Source organism: Taudactylus pleione, unplaced genomic scaffold (genome assembly GCF_031769625.1).
Source record: "Taudactylus pleione unplaced genomic scaffold, aTauple2 ptg000290l, whole genome shotgun sequence".
NCBI lineage: Eukaryota > Metazoa > Chordata > Amphibia > Anura > Myobatrachidae > Taudactylus > Taudactylus pleione.
Window position 1 is genome coordinate 8,663,683 of NW_028284692.1, and position 21,519 is coordinate 8,685,201.

The 21,519-nt window shown below is 43.9% G+C and overlaps 1 protein-coding gene across 4 annotated transcripts in view; it reads right to left on the reverse strand.

Annotated features, from left to right (window-relative positions):
* The window catches only part of TBC1D16 (TBC1 domain family member 16), a 115,294-nt gene that overhangs the window by 22,185 nt on the left and 71,590 nt on the right, over window positions 1-21,519 (reverse strand). For all 4 annotated transcript variants that reach the window (XM_088482650.1, XM_088482649.1, XM_088482647.1 and 1 more), the window contains 3 exons: window positions 17,415-17,582; window positions 2,622-2,770; window positions 2,306-2,440 (listed from right to left, as the gene is read on the reverse strand). In XM_088482650.1, the coding sequence (XP_088338776.1) occupies window positions 2,306-2,440; window positions 2,622-2,770; window positions 17,415-17,582 (452 nt within the window). The remainder of the gene's footprint in view (window positions 1-2,305; window positions 2,441-2,621; window positions 2,771-17,414; window positions 17,583-21,519) is intronic.

The window sequence follows — 21,519 nt, forward strand, 5'->3', positions numbered from 1 at the left end:
CTATCTTTACTGGAGCAGGTATTGCCCTGGGTGCTAGTAGGAGTAATGCTACCACTGAACCAACAAGCATTATATTAGAAATCTAGCAGTCAGAACAGGACTACCTTAGTAAATAAGCTTTTTATCACAATAACTGCACATTTCAGAGATTTGCCAGGAAAACGTGAAACCTCACACAGCTCAGACACCATGCCTGGGTTTGCACTTAAAGTGTGACCCCCACATCTATCTTTTCTTCTTGCTCCTATGACCGCAAGAGAAGGCATACAGTGCTGCCCTGATTCTCTTACATCAATACAATCATTCTATATAAAAGGAGCTTTTGTATTGCTACCCCTGAAGAAGGTGGAAGATACATGTTGAAACATACAGTATAGGGACTTTACCTTCTTCTGTAAAAGTCAGCACAGCCTCTATAGCAAAACGCTTCCAGTACCGTGGTACTAACTTAGAGGCACTTACTCAAAGATGGATCTTTCTACAAATTATTTCGTATCACTTGGACCAATTAGCAGAATCACAGTTTACAATATTCATGTGACAAGGGGTGACATTTCCTCTCCACTCTTCGCTATTTGGCAGCACAGTGAAAGGTACTAATTCGATGTTGATTATTAGGGTTGCACTTGTATATCTTCATTTCTTGACTATTTTGCATTATATTATTGTACTCAGGAGCTCATTCAGACCTGCTCGCAAGATGCGGCTGCTCACTGGCAAAAAGGGGCCGGATATTTAAATTAAATGCTCGCACTGCGTGGCATAAGGACGCCCTCTATGTCTTAGCGAGCTACCACGCTGAGCGCTCGCAAGTGTATAAAGATGCCCCCTATCCCCTCGCAACACACGTCATCTCCTGGATCTGTTTGATTTGATCGGTAACATAGAGAGCCATCGGAGCTGCTCGCAGCCCTTGAGGTAGCCTTACCCCGCCGCAAGCACTGCGATCAGTGCTGGCTGAAATAAATGCAGGTGACGTGTATAATGATGCAACTTTGCTAATGATACACGCCCTTTAAACTGCGTTTTGTTGGCCTGACACGCCTGCGTTCGCAACACCACTCCCCCCGTTTACAAGCACCTTCCCCTGTTACCACCCACAAACGGCACTATCTGTCACTCAAAGTAGCGGGCAGTCTGTGTGCTACGAGCGCATGATTCCCTATCGCTGAGACTGGCTTGCGCAAGCGCACTGCGAATTACACGCATGCGCACTGAGCAACAATCGCCCGGCAGCGAGCGATCACTCCTTAGCAACCGGGTCTGAATCAGGTCCTCAGTCACTCCATCAGTGCCTTACTTACATGTAATACCAAAGTATATTATGATGATCTGTTACCGAGACTCTACACTTATGGCCTAAAGTAATTATTTTATGGCTCATGTTCTAAACAGAGACAGTCTTTCTATGAGTAGTCACTGATACATGTATCGTACATTTGTTTTTAAGATCCCTATATATTTGTCAGTGTGTTTAAAATATTTTACATGCCTCTGTGGGGGGCACCTGTTTGACAGAAGTTGTATAAACACATATACTGTGCTTGTGGAGTTTCATTGCAGCAAATGTTATTTACAGAAACATCAAAATACAATGTCTATTGATATGTAATTTATAGTATTAGCCAGCAAAAATTCACAAACTGGCCTAAGCTGTTAATGACATCTGAATGTATTAACACTATTTAAATCTCATATCCTTTTTCCCTTCCATATAATTTAGACTCTACATAATTTATGTTATAATCTCTTAATCTTCAAATGTTAATAAATCATTGATCAGCTCCTGCCTGGCAGTAGAGTTTCAGCACAGTCTTCAGGATGCTGCAGGTAGAATACTTCATAAATTAAAGATGAAGGGCTGTCAGGAATTAATCTTGCACGCACAGTCTTTTCTTTAAAATGTAGTTACATTTAAGTGGTTTACTACATATGCCATATCCATTAAAACAAAAATAACATGCATAATATAACCTATTACTGTATTGTATCCCTATTGGAAAGCTCAGTCATGTAATGGATAAAAAAAACAGTTTAACAGTTAACTTCTTGAATACATTAAAACTGGATTCATAGGAGATAGTCAATGAGTGGCAATGTGTGTTTGGGATGAGCATCTGCGCACATCACCACTATTTATGGTAACCCAACATTGCAGATTTGCCTGCGCCCCTCTATGCAGCGAGAGGGAAAATCTGCAATGTTGGTAGACGCGGAGTGCAGGAGCGATGGTCAGAACGCCGACATCTTGTCGCTAATTGATTACACCCATTACAACTGCTAAGCAAACTAAAAGGATTATCACCTCATGGCCTCCACATTGGGATTGTCCTCGCCTCGGAAGAATTGGTTACTACGATCTGTCCTCACAACATCTTTATCCACTGTAAACTGAACGTTCCTCCAGAAATCTTTCTGGGCCTCGGGGCTCATGGAGACTCTGAATATTCCGGAGAACGGAAGAAAACAAGTAGCGTGATATACAGAAAATGGAAATGAGTGGTGAGAAGAATAACAAACAGAAGTAAAAAAAAAAAAACAACAAAAGTAGATTTCTTTTCTGTTCAGAATGACAGGTCTTCCTAAATTACCACACTAACAAACAGGACTGAAATGAATACCGTCTATTCTGTATCTGAGCATATTCTTCTCTTCTCTGAACCCGCAGAGCTTCACGTTCCTCAGACATCGTCTCCCAGCCGTAGTATCCGAGGAGAAAAGGCCACACTTCCCCTCTCAGAGATGGGTCAATGCCACCAAAAAAAATTGCCTGTCATGAAACAGAAAATGAGACACAGAGTACATTATGCTGTAAAGCCAGCTGCTTCATGTACCCACCAAATAGCTGCTTGCACTACAAGAAGTGTAGTCTCAAATCATACGCTACAAAATGAACACTAGAGTTGGGAATATATCTTGAATTGGCCCTAGGTCTAGCTCCTTCTTGTCTATGGTGGGCAAATGTTTTCTTTCCCATTTTTCTTGCTTCCTATGTAAGTGACGTGTCATATTAGGTGGGTAAAAGATCACGCAGTACATGTGGATGGTTGGCCTTAAGAAAGTCAGGTATATATCCTAACAAAATACATCTGTGAATCCATACCCATAGGCAAACACACTTGCTATTAAACAATATTACTAGAAGAAGAACTTACTCTCTACTTTTACTGTTGTGGTAGGAACATTCCAAATGACGGACAGGCAGGCCACCGAAGCCGCACGCTACTGAGACGCTTAATTATTTTTACTTTGATTAAAATTATCAGCTCAACTAGAACCAGGATAAATGTCATATCCCTATATTGGAAACTGACTTTCCTAACATTAACGAGGGAATTTGGCATAGCGAGACGAGTTAATACTTCTTACCTGTCCACTACCGCTGGCAGCTATATAGCAGCACAGCCGCAGGGGCACATCATGCAGGGAGAGAAAGAAGACAGCTATTGCTCAGTTGCAGCTGCAGTCTCCTCTCTTTCCCTGCATGATGTGCTACTCCGGCTTCGCTGCTATATAGCGGGGAGTGGTAGTGGACGGTTAAGAACCACGTCTGGCTGTGGGTGCAGCTCCATGCGAGTAGCGCATACAAGAAAAGGACGCCTGTCTCTGACAGATATTTTGCACCTAGCATGGGGCAGGTGCAAATGCTTTAGATTTGGAGGCAGGAAGAAGGTCCTGCACCCCGACCCAAAATTACCCACACCGCTCAAAGAGAAAAAACACAGAACAAGACGCGGATGTAGAGGAGGGGGACACAATCCTAAATATCAAAAGGACAAAACATGTACCGATATAACAGTAAATAACACTGACTATGACATGAACCATGTTCTCACTGAAAAACACGACACAACAACAGAGACAGGGATATTTAACCTTAGCGCCATCTCTATTATCAGATACAGACATCAGTACTACAAAAAGGGTTAAAATTTGCACCCGACAAAATTTTTTATAAATTTGAAAAAAAATACTTGAATATTAAGGAATTCACTAGGAAACACAGAAAACTCCATCTACAAACATACAAATTTTAAACCCCCATCACAATTCAATCCTACTTATATGAAGGGTAATTTCATCACTACATTTGAAACCATGGTACAGAATGACATAGAGAATCTCAACACACAACAAAATAAATATAAGAAGAAAAATATGACCAATAGAGAAAGACGAGCATTGAGACAACTGGCACAAAATAATGACATAACGATAAAACCGGCAGATAAGGGAGGAGGGATCGTGATTCTAGTTAGACATGATTACATACAAAAATCACTGAGAATTCTAGGGGATACAGATACCTACAAAATTTTAAAATCAGACCCGACAAAACTTTATCAGAAAGAGTTGACTGCATTATTAAAGACAGGGATGGAGGATGGAATATTGATGAAATCTGAGTATGATTATCTCAATACACTACACCCTGTGATCCCTGTCTTTTATTACCTTCCTAAGGTCCATAAAGACAGGGAACACCCACCAGGACGTCCCATAATTTCAGGGATTGGATCACTTACGTCCAATCTCTCTCAATATATAGACTCATATTTACAAGAAATAGTGAAGATACAACCTTCATATGTCAGAGATATTACAGATATAATAAGAACACTCAGTGAGATTAAATTGGAGGAAGATTTTTGGCTCGTCACTAGTGATGTGACATCACTATATACTATCATTAAACATCAGCAGGGATTAGACAGTGCGTAACACTTTCTAGAGAAGGATACTGACTTATCACCAATACAAATTGAATTCATTAATAAGACCATTCAATTTATTTTAAACCATAACTACACCTGGTTTAACAATACCTTTTACTTACAAACCAAGGGGTCCGCCATGGGAACGAAGTTTGCTCCGAGCTATGCCAACCTCTTTATGAGCAAGTGGGAGGAGGATTATATATGGAGGGGGCATGGCTTTGGAGCAAACCTCGTTCTCTGGCGACGATACATTGATGATATCATTTTTATTTGGAAGGGCACTTACGACAACCTTCAGGATTTCATGAAACATATGGGTAACAATTCCAACAACCTGACTTTTACCAGCACTGCCAGCAAAACCAGAGTAGAGTTCCTAGACTTAGAAATATTCATTGAGGATGGACAAATACATACAAAGAACTTTAGAAAAAGTGTGGATGTTAATAGCTACATCCTAGCCACTAGTGGACATCATCATAACTGGTTGACAAATATACCCAAAGGACAATACACTAGACTAAGAAGGAATTGCAGTAGACTAAAAGACTATGAATCTCAAGCGTCTCAATTAACAGAATTATTTCTAGAGAAGAACTATGAGACAAATCTTGTACAACAAGAATACCAAACAGTCAAGGCTCTAGATAGACACCTTACTGAAACCTTAGAACTCTAATGTTTACAATAACCCCAAATCAGATTGTACGTTCTTCATTACACTATATAATGAATCAGCTAATGACATAAAAAAAATACTGAGTAAACATTGGAATATACTTTTACAGGATCAAGATCTCAAACATATTCTGAAAGAACATCCAGATATAGTATATACCAAAGCCCCTGATATAAAGAACCGTTTAGTTCACAATCATATTCCTCAAGGTAAGACCATCCAAACCACACTATATGGTGGCGACAGTGAGAAAATAGGAGGATTTTGCTACTGCGGGAGATGTACAGCTTGCAGAATTCTGAATAAACAAAGCACCAAAGCTATCAATACCTTTACTTCATCCACGACAGGAGAAACACACAGACTAAAAAATCGTACATCATGTGATACCAAAGGGGTAGTTTATCTTATTAGATGCCCCTGCGGTTTAGAATATGTAGGTAGGACCATTAGACCACTGAGACAAAGATTATATGAACATATTCGGAATATAAAGATAGGAAAAGAAGATCATAGTGTCTCCAGACACGATAAAAAACACCATGACTCAAACCCATCAGGCACTGATTTTCTAATATTAGAAAGACTGATACACAATTGGAGGGGAGGTGACTTTTTACGAGTGCTGAACAAAAGAGAAGCAAAATGGATCTATATCCTAAACACATTGGAACCTCGGGGTCTGAACATTGATTTTAACATAACCAGTTTAATGACCTAGTGACAATATTAGGTACAGTGGCAACCATCTTTTATAGAATAATAATAATCTCCCCATAGGATGAATTCCATTATTGGATAATATGGTGTACATCCCCTTTTCATATACAATTAGTAGAGTAATCCAGAATTAGCAGTAGGTCAGTATTTGTCCTATGTCGTTATTGTGCCCTGTAAGGATTCACTATCCCATGTCCTTTCCCCATTTACAAACCCCAATCTCTTTCCCCCCCTTCCCCCCAATCCAACACTGCCAAAACTCCGCTCTTTTCTTTCCCCCCCATTCACAAATTAAGAATTAGGACAATACAACATGCCGCTTCAACAAGCAAGATTATCTTTTCCTATCAGCAACTCAATTAATTTAATCTCTTAATCTTCCTGTTTATGCCATTATTATTGGAATAAGTCCTTATACACCATGAGCATCTTCTTTAGAATACATAGTTAGCCTGATTGAGGCACAGAGACTCAGAATAGTCTCTTTAAGAAAACACACCCACTCTCAATTGACTACCTATCAGAATGAAGCAACAAGGATTTATAACATCAGCTGTAACAACAGGATATTGCTCCTTGACAAAGGTGGAAGCTGAAACGCGTTGATCCACAGCACTCATACGAGGCAGACAGAGGAATCCCCACAGGCTACTTTGACTTATCTCTACAAGCCGCATTCATTTGCCACACTCATCCGGACTTCGCGATCACGTGACCACAGGCAGCGCTTGTACACAGGAGACGGAAGACACCGCTAGCCGGCAAGGGGCAGGAGCGGCCACCTGGGACACGCAAGGGGATGTAAGTGCCGCATAGGAGAGGATCTACGGCAGCCAGCTCCGTGAGAGCCCACACTGTTACATCCACTCCCCAGACGTTTTGATTACCAGCCTCCAGCAAACACACTGGTGCTGGTCTGGGACGCCCAGCCCAAGCGCCGGTGTACTGTCTGGATAGGGGGGTATACATCACGTCTAGGGCCTTTCCTCTATCCCTGCACACCCAGACAAGAGCTGTACTCCTGCCCTGGGAAGACTACCCCGGGGCATCACTTTCGCATATACCACCAGCAACTTATATTCTCTCACCCAGCCAGATAGCGGGACGCCGCAAATCTGACACACTGACAATAATCGGGATTCTAAGTACTGTCTTATTATTACCAGAGGGGAACAGTGACCTTACAGTGATTTGTCACTACGTTCCTCATTTGCAATCATTCATCTTAACTGCATTATTTGTATACGTTGAGGATTATGCATATAATTTCATTGACTTTATTTATTTAAATATCAATTTTGTTTCATATTTTTTTTTTGCTTTCATTTTTTCTTACTATATATGTTCATGTAATTTTTGAATTGAGTAAAACATTTTACATTTTTGATACATCAGTGTGTGTTTAGTATATACACAATAGATCATCATTATATAGCAACATTGTATGGTGTAGCGCTTCAGTACTTCCATAACTACATCTGCAAATGCTAAAACAGTGGGCGAGATAGGCTTGCAGAGAAACAGATTTGTGACTTGGTTCGGCCGATTGTCACATATGAACATAAGCACAAATGCTGCAGCGGTTGGGGAAGTTGCAGAAGCGTACAAATCAGAATTAGGCCCTATATATATACACAATTATTATTATTAATAATAATAATATAAATAAGTTAAACACCTACCTTTAGCACGGTGTGTATAAAATAAAATTTTTCTGCTATGTGACCGTTAAATCTGGAGGTTGTGAGTGCCCAAATTGCTATGGAACATTATTTAAATATAATAGTTTCTGCATGTATGAAGAAATAACAAGAGAGAAAAGTGTCATATTGCAGTGTCAACTGAATATTTTGTCTTTAAAGGAGGCAGCTTGCATGCAGCATTTCCTGGCCAGTTATGGTAGGCTGATTCTGCTCGCACCTCCACAGGCTGCGACAAAAACTAGCCTTCTGAGGCTTAATGCGCGAAGCCCCCGGATTGTCTAATGGAATCCGGCCCGTAAAGTACCTGTAAATTGTTAACTTACAGTTAAACGTTTGTGGGTTTTATTGGAAAGACAGTAAACAGGCTCACAAGTATGTGAATCAGCATTTATGAAAGGTGAGTGTGGTTCAAAGACCTGGACCCACCAGGCCGGCTCTCATTCATATTACTCCTAATGCGGCAAGACAAAGCAGGATAAAAGGTTGTGTCAGTGACAAGGAGACTCTGCGAATCATTGGTGTGACGCTGGGTGTCTGGGATGGCTAGTGGTTATGGCTGCTGCTGGACTGATCAGGAAATAAGAGGTCTTCCTCTATGCTGGGTCACTGCCGCTCCTGTGGTTTTGTATAAAACTGAAGTAGGAGCCTTGCTTACAATAAAACTGTACTAAAAGAAGGTGCGCTGACTGGGCAGATAAATATTACTGATTTGACAAGCTGCTCACACAGCAGGTGCTGCTCCTGCTAAACAATATAATAAAGAATAAAGAAGAGATGTGGAGCGCTGGTAAAAACAGATGACCACACTAATTACATATAAAAATGTAATAAGAGAATAAACAAAGAACAGATAATAGCATGAACCACAATAATGGATCAGTGAACTTCAATTCAAATGATTAAGAACCATGAATGGATCAGTAAACGTGGTAGTTCTCCAGAATAGTTCTAAATAAATGTCCACTCCTGAATGACAAATGATCCTCTGGAATGTTATAATAGTGAGGAAAATGCACATGAATATGCCACAATTTGGAAGATGGTAAATCACCTGTAAACTGCCATCTGAAAAAAGCCATGTATGATGGAAGAAAGTCCAGTCCTGGTAGAACACCGGGATCCGTTCCTGAAGGGGACCTGTCGTTGTACACTTGCCGGGCTGACTTCAACAATGTGGCGTGGGCTGCCGGCAATGGTGAAGCGCGGCTATGGGTGGAAGCCGATAGATGCAGATGTTGGTGGAAAAACTGATCAAATAATGGAAGTGCGACTCCAGCATAACTGTCCTCACCACAAAGTCACTCACGCCTGAAATTATGAGCTGGGGAGATGTATGTGTGATGCTTTCAGAATAGGTGGCACTTGCCTGCAACCTGTTCAATGTCACAACCACCTGCAGTTTGTTGGGGAGGAGATGGCTCAGCTTTGGTGTGTTCTGTATAACGCAAGACAGATAACACAGAAGCTGAGGATAGACCTCAGCGAGAGGCTCCAGAGACTGGTTGATGAAGGAACCTCATATATCCATAGATTGTTTGAGTTTCCAGCCTCTAAAGGGAGAGCAGCAAGCAGTGTAGCTGTCCTTTGGATAGAGAGGGGTAAAGAAGTGAGGTATTGCTCTTGTAGCCCTGGTTAGGGACTGTAGTAACTACAGTTCTAATAAAAATATATATGTGACAAATGACAATTGCTGAGGATGACAGGTACTTTATATGTACATATTTCATGTTTTGCACATTCCTGAGGTAAAATGTGGTACTTTATGTAACTATATTGTTTGTTGAGGACTTGTGTATAAATTAATGTACATTTATATAACTTTTATGTATACTATGTATTAATGAGGTAAAATTGTGCCCCAGTGTTAGCGATAGACATGCACTGTGGAGGAAGGGGCGGAGTGATAAAAGTAGGAGTGATTTGGTGCCTGTCAGGGAAAGAGGTTCCGGTTTTGAGAGAGGTATATAAGAACTGTCAGCAACAGCTGACAATTAGCCTGGAGATCACTTCCTTGAGTCCCACCCCCTGTGTCCTGTTTGGCAGCTGAGCTATTGACGAGCTGCCAGGCGCAGGAGGTGGAGCTGGAGAGGGAGCCTGTCACAGCAGGAGCTGTGAATCTGATGGGGAGCTGAGTTACTCTCCCTGCCAGAGAGGTGGAAGCAGTGGTCAGGTTGCCGGTGGCAGCAGCGGCAGTGGAGTTCCTAAGGCGGTCGGCTCCTAAGTTGGCTATGCAGAGCAGCGGTTTGTGCTCTCCCCAACTTCCCCCCCACCGCGTGACACTGCGGCCAGCGGGTCAGTCCTAGAAAAACGGGACTGTCCCGCTGGATGCGGGACAGTCGAGGTATGGTGTGAGGTTTGGAGGCCAGGACAGTTTCTCATAGGCGGCCATGATACTAGCTCCCGTCCAGAGGCAGTGTCAGTCACAGAGCAGGGAGTGATAGGGAGAAACTGCACAGCTGACAGGAGGAGGATGCGGCTGTGCGGTGGTTGCTCTGCCTGATACAGCGTCAGCACAGTGGTGAGCACTGTTAAATTTAAATTCTTAATAACACCATACCAGTTACTGAGTCTAAGTGCCAACCGTTTGAGAGGAATAAATATCTATACAACTGGGTTACAGTTAATTGATAAAACTCAGGGTGTAGTTATAAACCATACTACCAATGCGGTACTATGGACAAGGAGGGATCTTCATCTATAACAAATAGACTATAAAGTAGCCAATGCTACCTAAAGACTGGTACTGACATAGGCCCTCATTCAGAGCCGTACGCTCTGAGCAGCTTCCTGTATTCACTTGGCCTTGACTAGAAATTTGGCAGATTCTCTCTGGGAGTGTCAATCTGAAGCTCCTTCTGGAAAGCCTTCAGGATTGCCTTTTGTTCCCGAGAAATTCTGTAAAGCAGTCTTGAAAGACTTTCACTACTCCAAGGCAATTGGTCATCCAGGCATCTCTAGGACTCTTGAACTACTGTCCCGGTCAGTTTGGTGGCAGTCCATGTCTCGGGATACTCGTGAGTTTGTGTTTGCTTGTGACATCTGTTCCAGGAATAAGACACTCCGGACTACTCCTATGGGTCTTCTAAGTCCACTGCCTACTCCCTCGAAACCTTGGAATCTTGGGCCCTCATTCAGAGCCGTACGCTCTGAGCAGAGCGCACGCTCTGAATGAGGGCCGGGCTCCATTTTCATGGAGCGTCCTCCTGGACGCTCGTATAGCTGTGGGTCACCACCCACAGGCTATACGAGCGTGCTTTGTGATGGCCGCGATGGTCGAAATTGCTAGCCGGAGCCTGCGGTTGAGGTTTTCAACCGCAAGCTCCGGAGTGATTTTGGCTCTATCAGAGCCAAAATCACTCCCACTGTCATCACTAGTGATGTCAGTGGGCCGGCTTCTGACGGGAGGCGTTCCCGTGGGAACGCCCCCGTCAGGGAGGCACGCCCCCGGCACGCCCACCAAAGGGGGCGTGCTGTCAATCAACATTGACAGCACACCCCCTTTGATCGGACACAACGAGCAAAGGACTTTCCTTCGCTCGTCGCGTCTGGCGCATGCTCAGTCCATAACATCGACCCACTTGCGAGCGGACAGCCGCTCGCGAGTGGGTCTGAATCAGGCCCATAGACACTGTTACAAGGTATGCAGGTAAATAGGGACTTAGACATAGGTGCTGTATAAGCGACATCCTAAGCTGTAAAGTGTCATGCAGCCGGCAAGGAAAGGATAATTACACTAAAAGTGCTAAGAAGTGGAAAGATCTGAGCCTAATGGTGCATACACACGGTCAGATTTTTCTTCAGATCTGAATGATAACGATTTTAAAAATCGTTCAATCATTCATATCTGAAGGAAAATCTGACATGTTTGAACGATGAACGATGCGCGTTCCCGATGGTCAGATAACGATATCTGATGTGTTTGCAGTCTGTTTTGGACGATTTCAGTCATTTTAATGCAGTCAAAAATCGTTCATAGTTCAAATCGTTCAAATCATTGGTCAAAACGTTCATCAAATCGTTCAAACGTTCATCTGACACAACTGACAAATCTGACCGTGTGTATGCACCATTAGGCAGCACCACAGTCATCATTATACATAGAGGATTAATAGTATAACTGATCATATTCCTCAGGAAAGCATCTATATGCAGTATTTATGGACTAAAATTAAGTTTAGTGGAGAGGATCATACTAAAGGTAGATGAATAATCTACTTACCTAACCAAGGAGATGCAACAGGGTATGCAGTCGGGAAGCCGGCGGACCTAATACCGACAGCCGGCTTCCCGACTGCTTTATCCCGGCGAGGGTTAAATGACAGGCGTCTAAATCTAGACGCTTGTCATTTTACTGATGCCGGGAGACCGGCGCCCGGCATCCCGATCGAAGTGATGCCGGGCGCCGAGCACGGACAGCCGCGCGGGGAGAGGGTTAGGTTGGGGGCCACTGAGGGGGACTTAGGGTTGGGCCCCCCCCCCGGGAGGTTAGGGTTAGGCTAGGGAGAGGGAGGGTTAGGGTTAGGCACCCCCAGGGGGGACTTAGGGTTGGGCACCCCCCCGGGGGACTTAGGTTTAGGCGGCGGGGTTTAGGGTTAGGCACTTAGAGGGGGGATTAGGGTTAGGCACTGGGGGGAAGGTTAGGGTTAGGCACCCCTAAGGAGGGTTAGGGGAGGGAATTATGTTAGTGAATACTTACCTTAGGGACGATCAGGGTTTTCACCCATGTCCGGCAGCCGCTGTAGGGATTTGAACCGCCGGGCAGGCGTCCGGCGGTAAATGATACCGAGTCCTAAAACAGGACTTTCAGCAATTGACATGGACACTAAGGTTTAATAAGTATATTCATTGTTGTGTTGTCATCGGTGTAATGTATTGTTCTTTTGTTCAATTAAAACGTAAATGCATATATATGTACAAGCGGTGCATGCTATTGTCTGACGTGTACCTGAAAGTTATGTTGCTATTTCTAAAGAAGATGCTAATATAAAACTTGGAATTATATGTAAATTGTATTATTTGCCTAAAAGATTCAAGAACACTTGAAGAATCTCTGGGAAAGAAGAACAGGTTTACATCATTTATACACTGTAATATCCTGTGTCAAAGTATATGGGTTGGGTTGTATAGCTCCCTAATAAAAAACACAGACGTTAGTTGTAACTTTTAAGTGGGTTTTCCCAAGTAGGTTCATAATGACTATTAATACTTGGGTGGAGGCACTGATGTAGAAAAACACCACTTAATGGGAGGTTAATGGTAGGTAAATATTAGACAGTAAGGGGGTTAGTAACCTGGTGACCCTTTATACAGAGTAAAGGGGGTTACACTCTGAATGGGAGCTTGGTGTTTTTCTGTTTTATTGAAAATGCTGTGCTGCTTACAAGTGTGGCCATCCGCCCCCTGACCCGCTCTCTACGTCCCTGCCTTCACTCCTCCTCTTCCTTTACAGAGGACAAGGAGCAGGCTGCCGGGCTGCTGGCTGAGTCAAGTATTGGACAGAAGATTATTAAAAAACAAATGTCTAACTTGTCTGAGTGACAGCCACTGGTAAGTCAGCTCAGCAAGCTTTAGGCTGTCTGTGTAGTTAGTGTAAATAATTATTTGTATACAATCACACAGCAAGACCACTATATAGTCTATACCACCAGCAGAGGGGTCTGCTAGTATATGCTGCAGCAGTCTGCAGAACATAAAAAAAATGAATTATGCAACTTATAAATTAATTAATACTAGTCTGTAGATGGCAGCTGTACTGAGGTTGAGGGCGGGTGGGGTGGGGCGCGCTAGGCTGAAGCTATGCCTAGGTCGCTGAGAAACTTTGCACCGGCAATGTGTGTATGAACAAAGTATTAAAAAAAATTAACTTCTCAGAATATGCGCATTGCCCGGATTAAAATGGCTTGATAACCCTAATAATCCACCAATAATAGCAAGATAGGACTATGCTCTCATGACAGATTGATGGATTTCTACTATAATTGTCTGAACTAACTGCATAATTTATTCTGGGTTTTCCTAAGACACTTATAATATATGTCCAGTCTGTCCACCTACAGGTTGTGATATTCAAGGAACTGGGACAGTGTCGGACTGGAACATGACGGGCACACCGGGGGAAGGCAGTGGTAAGGCCTATGCTTCAGGGGTGTGGCCAGACACCACAGAGACTTGGCCAACCATTATAGAGGCCATAGCCTGCAGACAACATGGATACTACAGTGCATGGTCTGTTCATCCATGTTCCTGCTCTACCAGGTAACAATCTATAATTTGAGTGCACTGTATGAAACCTGACAGGAAGAGAAGGTGGGGCCCTCCGGCAATGAGGCCCACCGAAGATTTCCCCTGTACCCTGTGGGCCAGTACGACCCTGAACTGGGGTCCCATACTGCCTACATCTACGTCATTGTGATCCTAGAAATCAGGAAGTGTGAAGAGGACAAGCCTGCATCGCATCATTTGTTCTAGTAATCTGCTTATTACTAGTTCTGTAAATGGCTTTACTGCCGCTATGTTTCAATAAGTACAAGAGGAAAGAATATGAGGGTAAATGAAGGGTAAAGCTTAAAAAGAACTAAAACAGTTTTCCTTTAGTGGTAGAATTGTAAGATGTGTCAGAATTTACATAACAAAGAGAGTTATACAGTCATTTGACCTTGGCTCTCAAGAGAACATATGAGTTAGCTACAAGATGTCAAGTGTCACATGTATGTGAGAATCAGACAATAAGAAAATCTGTTGTTCTATCTAAATCTTTTCTAATGATGTGTCTTTGTACTTGCTGTACAAGCTCATTTCATCGTGTAGTGCACATGTGTTCTTTTATTACAATGTAGGCTAATTTTAAGAGTGTGAGTATTTTTTTACATTTCTTTAAGCCCTGCATTGTAAGCTAATTGGGACAGCCATTTTAACACGGCATGGGATCCTTATGCAAGAATTTTCTATGATTATGTCATTTGTACTTTGCTTTTAATAAATTAACCTATGGAAAACTCAATATTGTAAACATCTCAAATGGCTTATTGGCACAACACAACTGCTGCATGGAAAAACATACTTACATGCTCTCCTTCTATATGCCATATCACAGACTTAGGTATAATTTGCCATAGAAACAAAATTTTGCACCCATGTTTAATTGCCCCATAGTCACACTTCACCTGTGTAGAAGGTATGAATTCTCTGCCACAGGAATACACACTCTGCTATTAGCGTAGCATTCTATGGTGAAAGGACAGCATTACAGCACATGCATGCAAAACACTCCCACTTACATGTTCACTTATACAAACAACTTGTTATTCACACTTCCAACTGCCTTAGGTTACTTTACTCATTTAACTCATCCTTTACTTTCACAACACTAAGTCTACTACTAATTAACCCAATTAAATTTACCTTATTCTCTGTCTAAGAACCTTTGTATTCACATTATAGTTACTTAAAGCTGCATTACCATCTAAAGTGGCTGTAGGGACGTGAGCGTGCGGACCAATGAGAATATGCAAAGTCTGAAATTGCAGCTTTCCATTGGTCCTCCTACTAACTTCTCTCTGAAAACATCAGATAGACACCTTTCTGCCAGGACTGTGAGACTAGCCATGGAGTCCACAGAGAAATGACTGCACAGACCCTCCCACACACTTTTCCTATAAATACAACATACTACCACAATGGAAACCACCATGGTACTGATTTGGGCTTGCTTAATGAATTAAAAGGAACAGCTGCATATAACAACTGTACTGGCTGCGGGATCCAGTCACATGGTCGACAGTTACCATGCAGACATTCATAATGTCAACACCACAATACTCACATTAGAATAACAACATGGTTCAACATGTCGACATCCCCAGAATGTCGACATGCTCACAATGGGTCTGATTCAGAGGTGGACGCTATGCGTACGCAGCCGCGCATTCCCACGCTCGCAGCTGTGAAAATATGCTAATGTTAGCAAAGATCATCCAAGCATAAAGACGCCCACTGCTGCCTTCGTACTTGCATGCGTGATCGCATGCACGCATAAATATCGGTAACATCAAAGGACATCGACGGCCATTTAACACTTGCGGCTGGTCTGACTTTCCGCAGCCTAGGGAGCTCTTCTGTCACGCAGAACTGCGTATGCACTTGCAGTGGTAAATTTATGCACGCCCACGCACGCCTGCATTTCGTTAACCACCTCCCAGTCAATACCCCCAAATGGTCACTTCCTGTTAATCAATCTGCAATGGGCCTTTGTGGTCTGCGGCCTCGAACGGCGATCGCTGTGGGATCGCACTGCAGCTTTCGCACACACACACTGCGATGCATATGCATGCGCAATGGCAAACAATCGCTCAGTCTGCGTGCAAATTGCAATAGCGTCCACCTCTGAATCAGGCCCAATGTCAAGATCTAAAATGCTGCCATGTAAAATGTAGACATACCCAGAATGCTGATAAGGAGCATCCAGGAGGGTGAGGGTTAGACTGCGGGGGATGGGGAGTCAGGGTTAGCCATTAGGGGAAGGGTTAGAATACTCATCGGCTCCATCAGACAACTCTGCCAGAAAATCTGGTCACATGACCGCTGGAATCCTAAAGACCCTGCTGGAGGTGCCGCTACCACCAAGTTCAGGTAAATGACCTTGGGCCACCAGGGACGTTAGGTCGACATTCTATCATGTCATCCATATGGACATGATGAATGGCAACCATGTCAACATTCTCACGTCGACATGAGAAATGTCGTCATAACATACCACACCCCTAGCTGCTAAGCATTTGTGAAGACTTAGAACACTGGATGTCCCTTCATTAAGGTGAACAGATGCCTGATTGGTAAGAGATGGACAAGGAGAGGCAAGAAAACAGGGGTTGGACTCTCTACAAATTGCCCTGATAATTGGCAGTACTTCTTTGTGAGTGCTAGAAAAAGAAATGGGAACTCTCCCAAGAAGAAATAACTACTCTGCCTTCCCAGGAACCTTGTTTCACGAACAAAAGATCCAGAACACCACCTGTCCATTACTGTGCTGCTTACTAAAACTTTAAGCAGACTCACAGCAATGGGTTCCCACAATCGCAGTGACCAAACCCGAGGTTACTAAGTGCCGGGTGGATTGCTTTTAGTAGACAAGGGTCAAACAAAAAATAAGGTTTATTGTACTGGAAAGTGCAGGGGCTCTTCCTAGCTACATCGGCGTTGTTGGACCTAGGGAAACACACAGGACCCCCCAAGTCGTGGAACCATGCTGGCTAATACCTTTTACAAACAGTAACAATTTTATATGGAAAATGTTGCCAATAAAGCAGCGTTACTGACACACAGCTGCTTCTTAAACAGGTAGAAGAAATATATCCCAGGGATAAACAGTGATGGGCATTCTGATAATAATACAACAGAAAGAAACCTTCCTGTTAGTTTAATGGTCCAATAATAGTAAAATGCAGTTTCAGTGAGGTAATTCTGTGGAAGCTCCATTTTCAGCCACTATAACCCACCCCCTTTAGTCTGTAGTCTTAGGTAAATATATTGCACAATATTTTTGGTTTGTTGAGGCTTTAAGATGCCTATTTATTTCCTTTTAGTTATTATTCTTACCTTGCGCAGTTTATATTCTTCCTCCACCTGTCCGGTATCATTGAGATGCTGCAACCACCTGGTTACGTCCAGCTTCTGGTACATGCCTTCCTCAGGATGAGACTCTATGGAGGGGAAGTTGGGCCTCTGAATAGAAAAATGGAGACAAGTCTTCTCGTCTGTTACCTGCTGCAGGGGTAAATAAGAAAGCTCATCTGAAAAACTCAAGATCCTAAATCAAATTGAAGTGAGTAATGTTGTCAAATCAAGATATGCACAATACAAGTAAAGTACATGCCACAGTAAATAGAGTTTAGCAGGGGTATGCAATATGGGAGAGATAACATCATTTTTGCGTTAATATCGGAGGTATGACGTCATTATTGCAGGTTTTACTTTTACACGGTATTCAATTTGAAAGACTTATAGCAGTTTTGAAAAGTCTTTGATAAAAAACGGGGATAACTTTTCACCATTGAATAGGTGTCGAAAAAAAGTGCAGAATTGGGGTTTAGGGGTGCAGGCTTAAAAAAAAAAGCCTGCACCCCTGGGAATGACATTTAAAAAAGAACTGTGTCAAAAAAAGTTTTTACAAAAAATAGGGACACCCCAAAAAATGAATGTAAAAATTGGGGAGAAAAAAAAATATTGGGAAAAAATTGTTTAACAATAGGGAAATAGGTTCAGGGCTATTCTGCATGTATGCGGCAGGTGTTTTGAAGAATAGAATTATAGCGGCAGGTGCACAAATGCAGAATTTAAAAAAATTTACTTTAGGGACTTAAAAATATGCTAGTACCCATTTTCATGTACCCCAAATTTGATGGGACCACTTAAAAAAACGAAAAAAATAACCTATGTGCTCTTCTGCATCACTTCTTCAATGTCGGGAAAAAAACACCTGCTGCGGCTATTTAAATCCCTGACTTTCAATTAAAGGCTAAAACGGGGGTACCCATAGTGTTCCCCCATGTTTTTACAACTTTAGGGGGGTCTTACAATTTTTTTAAGGAAAAATTCGTAACTTTACGCAAATCCAACTTCGGAGTTTCCCGTTTTCATTAATTTTATATTGAATACGGGGATAAGCGGGAGCGCACCCGATACTTTAACGCAGGTGAAAACTCCGATATGAAACGTGAACTTCGACAGTGAAGTTAACGTTTCATATTGAATACCCCTCTAGGTGTGTATCAGTTTTCTGCTTCAGACTAATGCTGGGTACACACTGGCAGATATATTGGCCGATCAATTGATTGGCCAATATATCGGGTGCCCGTCGGCCAGTGTGTACCAGCGGTATGTCTGTGAACGACGTCGTTCACAGACATATTGCGTCGGCTGTGCTGCACAGCCAATGGGAGATATATCTTCACCTAGATCTGTCCATCGTGCTCTGTGTACGGACGTACACTTGCTGCAGAGGCCGCGGGGAGGGGGGCACGACACGCCCCCGGCAGCAGGACCCGCCAGATGATGGTTGTTCAGTGTGTATGAAACTATCACCTGCAAATATATTTGTTAGATGACCAGACACCTGCCACATCCTACATCACTTTTCCCATAATTTACAGAGCAAATAAAGCCAGTATTTGGCACTGCTATATATCAAAGGCTGTGCAGTATGGAGTGAATAATATATATGAGAACTAAGCTGGGTACACACCTAACAGATATCTGCAGATCGACTCTTCTGCAGATGTATGATGGTTGTTCATACACACTAAACAACCATCATCTGTCATATGGCCACGGGCAATGGTGGGCTGGGCCGGGGGGCAGGGTGCCATGTGCCCCCCGGGCCGCAGCGTCATGCAGACCGCGTGCAGTCTGTGTCATTGTGACACAGACTGCTCCGCGCGTGTAGCGCTGACCGGACGGAGTTCGGTCAGCGCTACACAAGTGACAAACACACAGCCGCCAGCTCCGGCAGCTGTGTGTTTGTTGTAAGCAGCAGCCAATGAGAGTCTGTCAGACTCTCATTAGCTGCTGCTGCGCCCACTGCAGGAGCCGCTCCATCTTCCAGCTCCCGCAGTGGGCAATGGGAGAGGCGTCATGACATCATATGACGTCTCTCCCATAATGCCCGGGAAGGACAGACGGAGGAGCGGATGGCGACAGCGGGAGCGGGGATTCAGGTAAGTGGTTTTTTTTTTACTATGTGTGTCTATGTGTCTATTGGGGGGGGGGGGCTGGCACTACAAGGGGGAGACCACTACTGGGGGCACCACAAGGGGGCAACCACTACTGGAGGCACTGCAAGGGGGGGACTACTACTAATGGGGCAATACAAGGGGGGGACTACTACTACTGGGGGCACTACAAGGGGGGGGATTGCTGGGGGCACATCAAAGGGGGAACCACTACTGGGGACACTACAAGAGGGAGGGACTGCTACTGGGGGCACTACAAGAGGGAGACCACTACTGGGGGCACTACAAGGGAGAGATCACTACTGGGGGCACTACAGGAGGGGGCACTACAAGGGGGGACCACTACTGGGGATTATAACTTGAGGCACCTCAAGGTGGGGGGACTACAACTGGGGGGGACTACTACTGGGGGCACTACAATGGGGGGGACTACTACTACAAGGGGGGACTACTACTGGGGCACTACAAGGGGAGGGGACAACTACTAGGGGTACTGCATAGGGGGAGGGGACTACTGCTAGGGGCACTGCATAGGGGGGAGGGGACTACTACTAGGTGCACTACATAGGGGGGAGGGGACTACCACTGGGGGCACTGCATCGAGGGACCACTGCTGGGGGCTCTACAAAAAGGGCAATACTGGGGGTACTGCATAGGGGGGAGACTACAACTGGGGCCACTATTTAAGGGGCACTGCATAAGGGTTACCACTATTTGGGGTACTGCATGGGGTGTGGACTGCTACTGGGGGCACTATATAAGGAGCACTGCATAGGGGGTACCACTACTGGGGAAACTATATAAGGGGCTTACTACTGGGTGCACAAGGGGCACTGCACAGGGGGGACCACTACTGGGGGCAAGCATAAGGGGATCCTCTCCTGGGGCACTGCATATGGGCACCACGACGGGGCTGTCCCTAATCTTTATTTTGACTTTACATTAATCCCATATGGACCCGCCTCCACCCTGGAACACTTGGGGGGGAGGGGGGTCGCTGTAGCACGCACGTTCTTCGGGCACCCTGGCTACACGCTACTCCTCTGCCAGGGCCGCCTGCATGCATTTGCCCCCCAGGCTAAAAGTTGCTAGCCAGCTCCTGGCCACGGGTCCCGCTGACCGTGGGGTAGCTGCGCGTCCCCTGCAGCAAGTGTGTGGACGGCCGTACACAGAGCACAACGTCGTTCACAGATATATCGCTGGTACATACTGGCCCAACGCGCACACAATATATTGTCCAATCAATTGTTCGGTCAATATATCTGCCAGTGTGTACCCAGCATTAGCCCTGGAGAGTGATAAAGTGGAGAGTGATAAAGTACCAACCAATCAGCTCTTAACTTCCAATTTTACAGACCATTTTTTTTAAATGACAGTTAGGAGCTGATTGGTTGGTACTTTATCCTTCTCCAAGGCTTAGTCCATAACCCCCTGACCACTGTTCTATTCTCACAATACAAGCAGACAGTCACATCCAACTGGCTTTTTAGAAATGCACTGTGTGGACTGGATGATTCCTACACAGAGGTGGGGTAAGGATGTCACAATTCACAAGCTGCAGCTGTCTGTATTGGAATTTGTGGTGGGGTGGGGTGATAATTTCTATTTAAATAATAATAATAATTTTATTTATATAGTGCTCTTTGTCCAGTAGGACTCAAGGAGCTTAACAGAATGAGACATAATACTGTACAGTACAGGAACAATGAAATACAGAAAAGCTCTTCATAAACTACAGAGAGCATGGAGATACTAAAATGGTTTTGGCAGCCATTTAGGGTCATCAGTTGCAAGATTATTCATCCTACCCATTCAGGGTCCAGATGAGGCAGCCATTTTAGGTGCACTACATAGGATTACACTGGGAAGATGATTGAGATTTTACATCCTAGACCCATATAGTCTTAAACTTACCTGTCTGCAGTCTAGAGAGTGCTGCTCTGCAGCGCCTGACCAGCGCTGCAGAGCAGCAA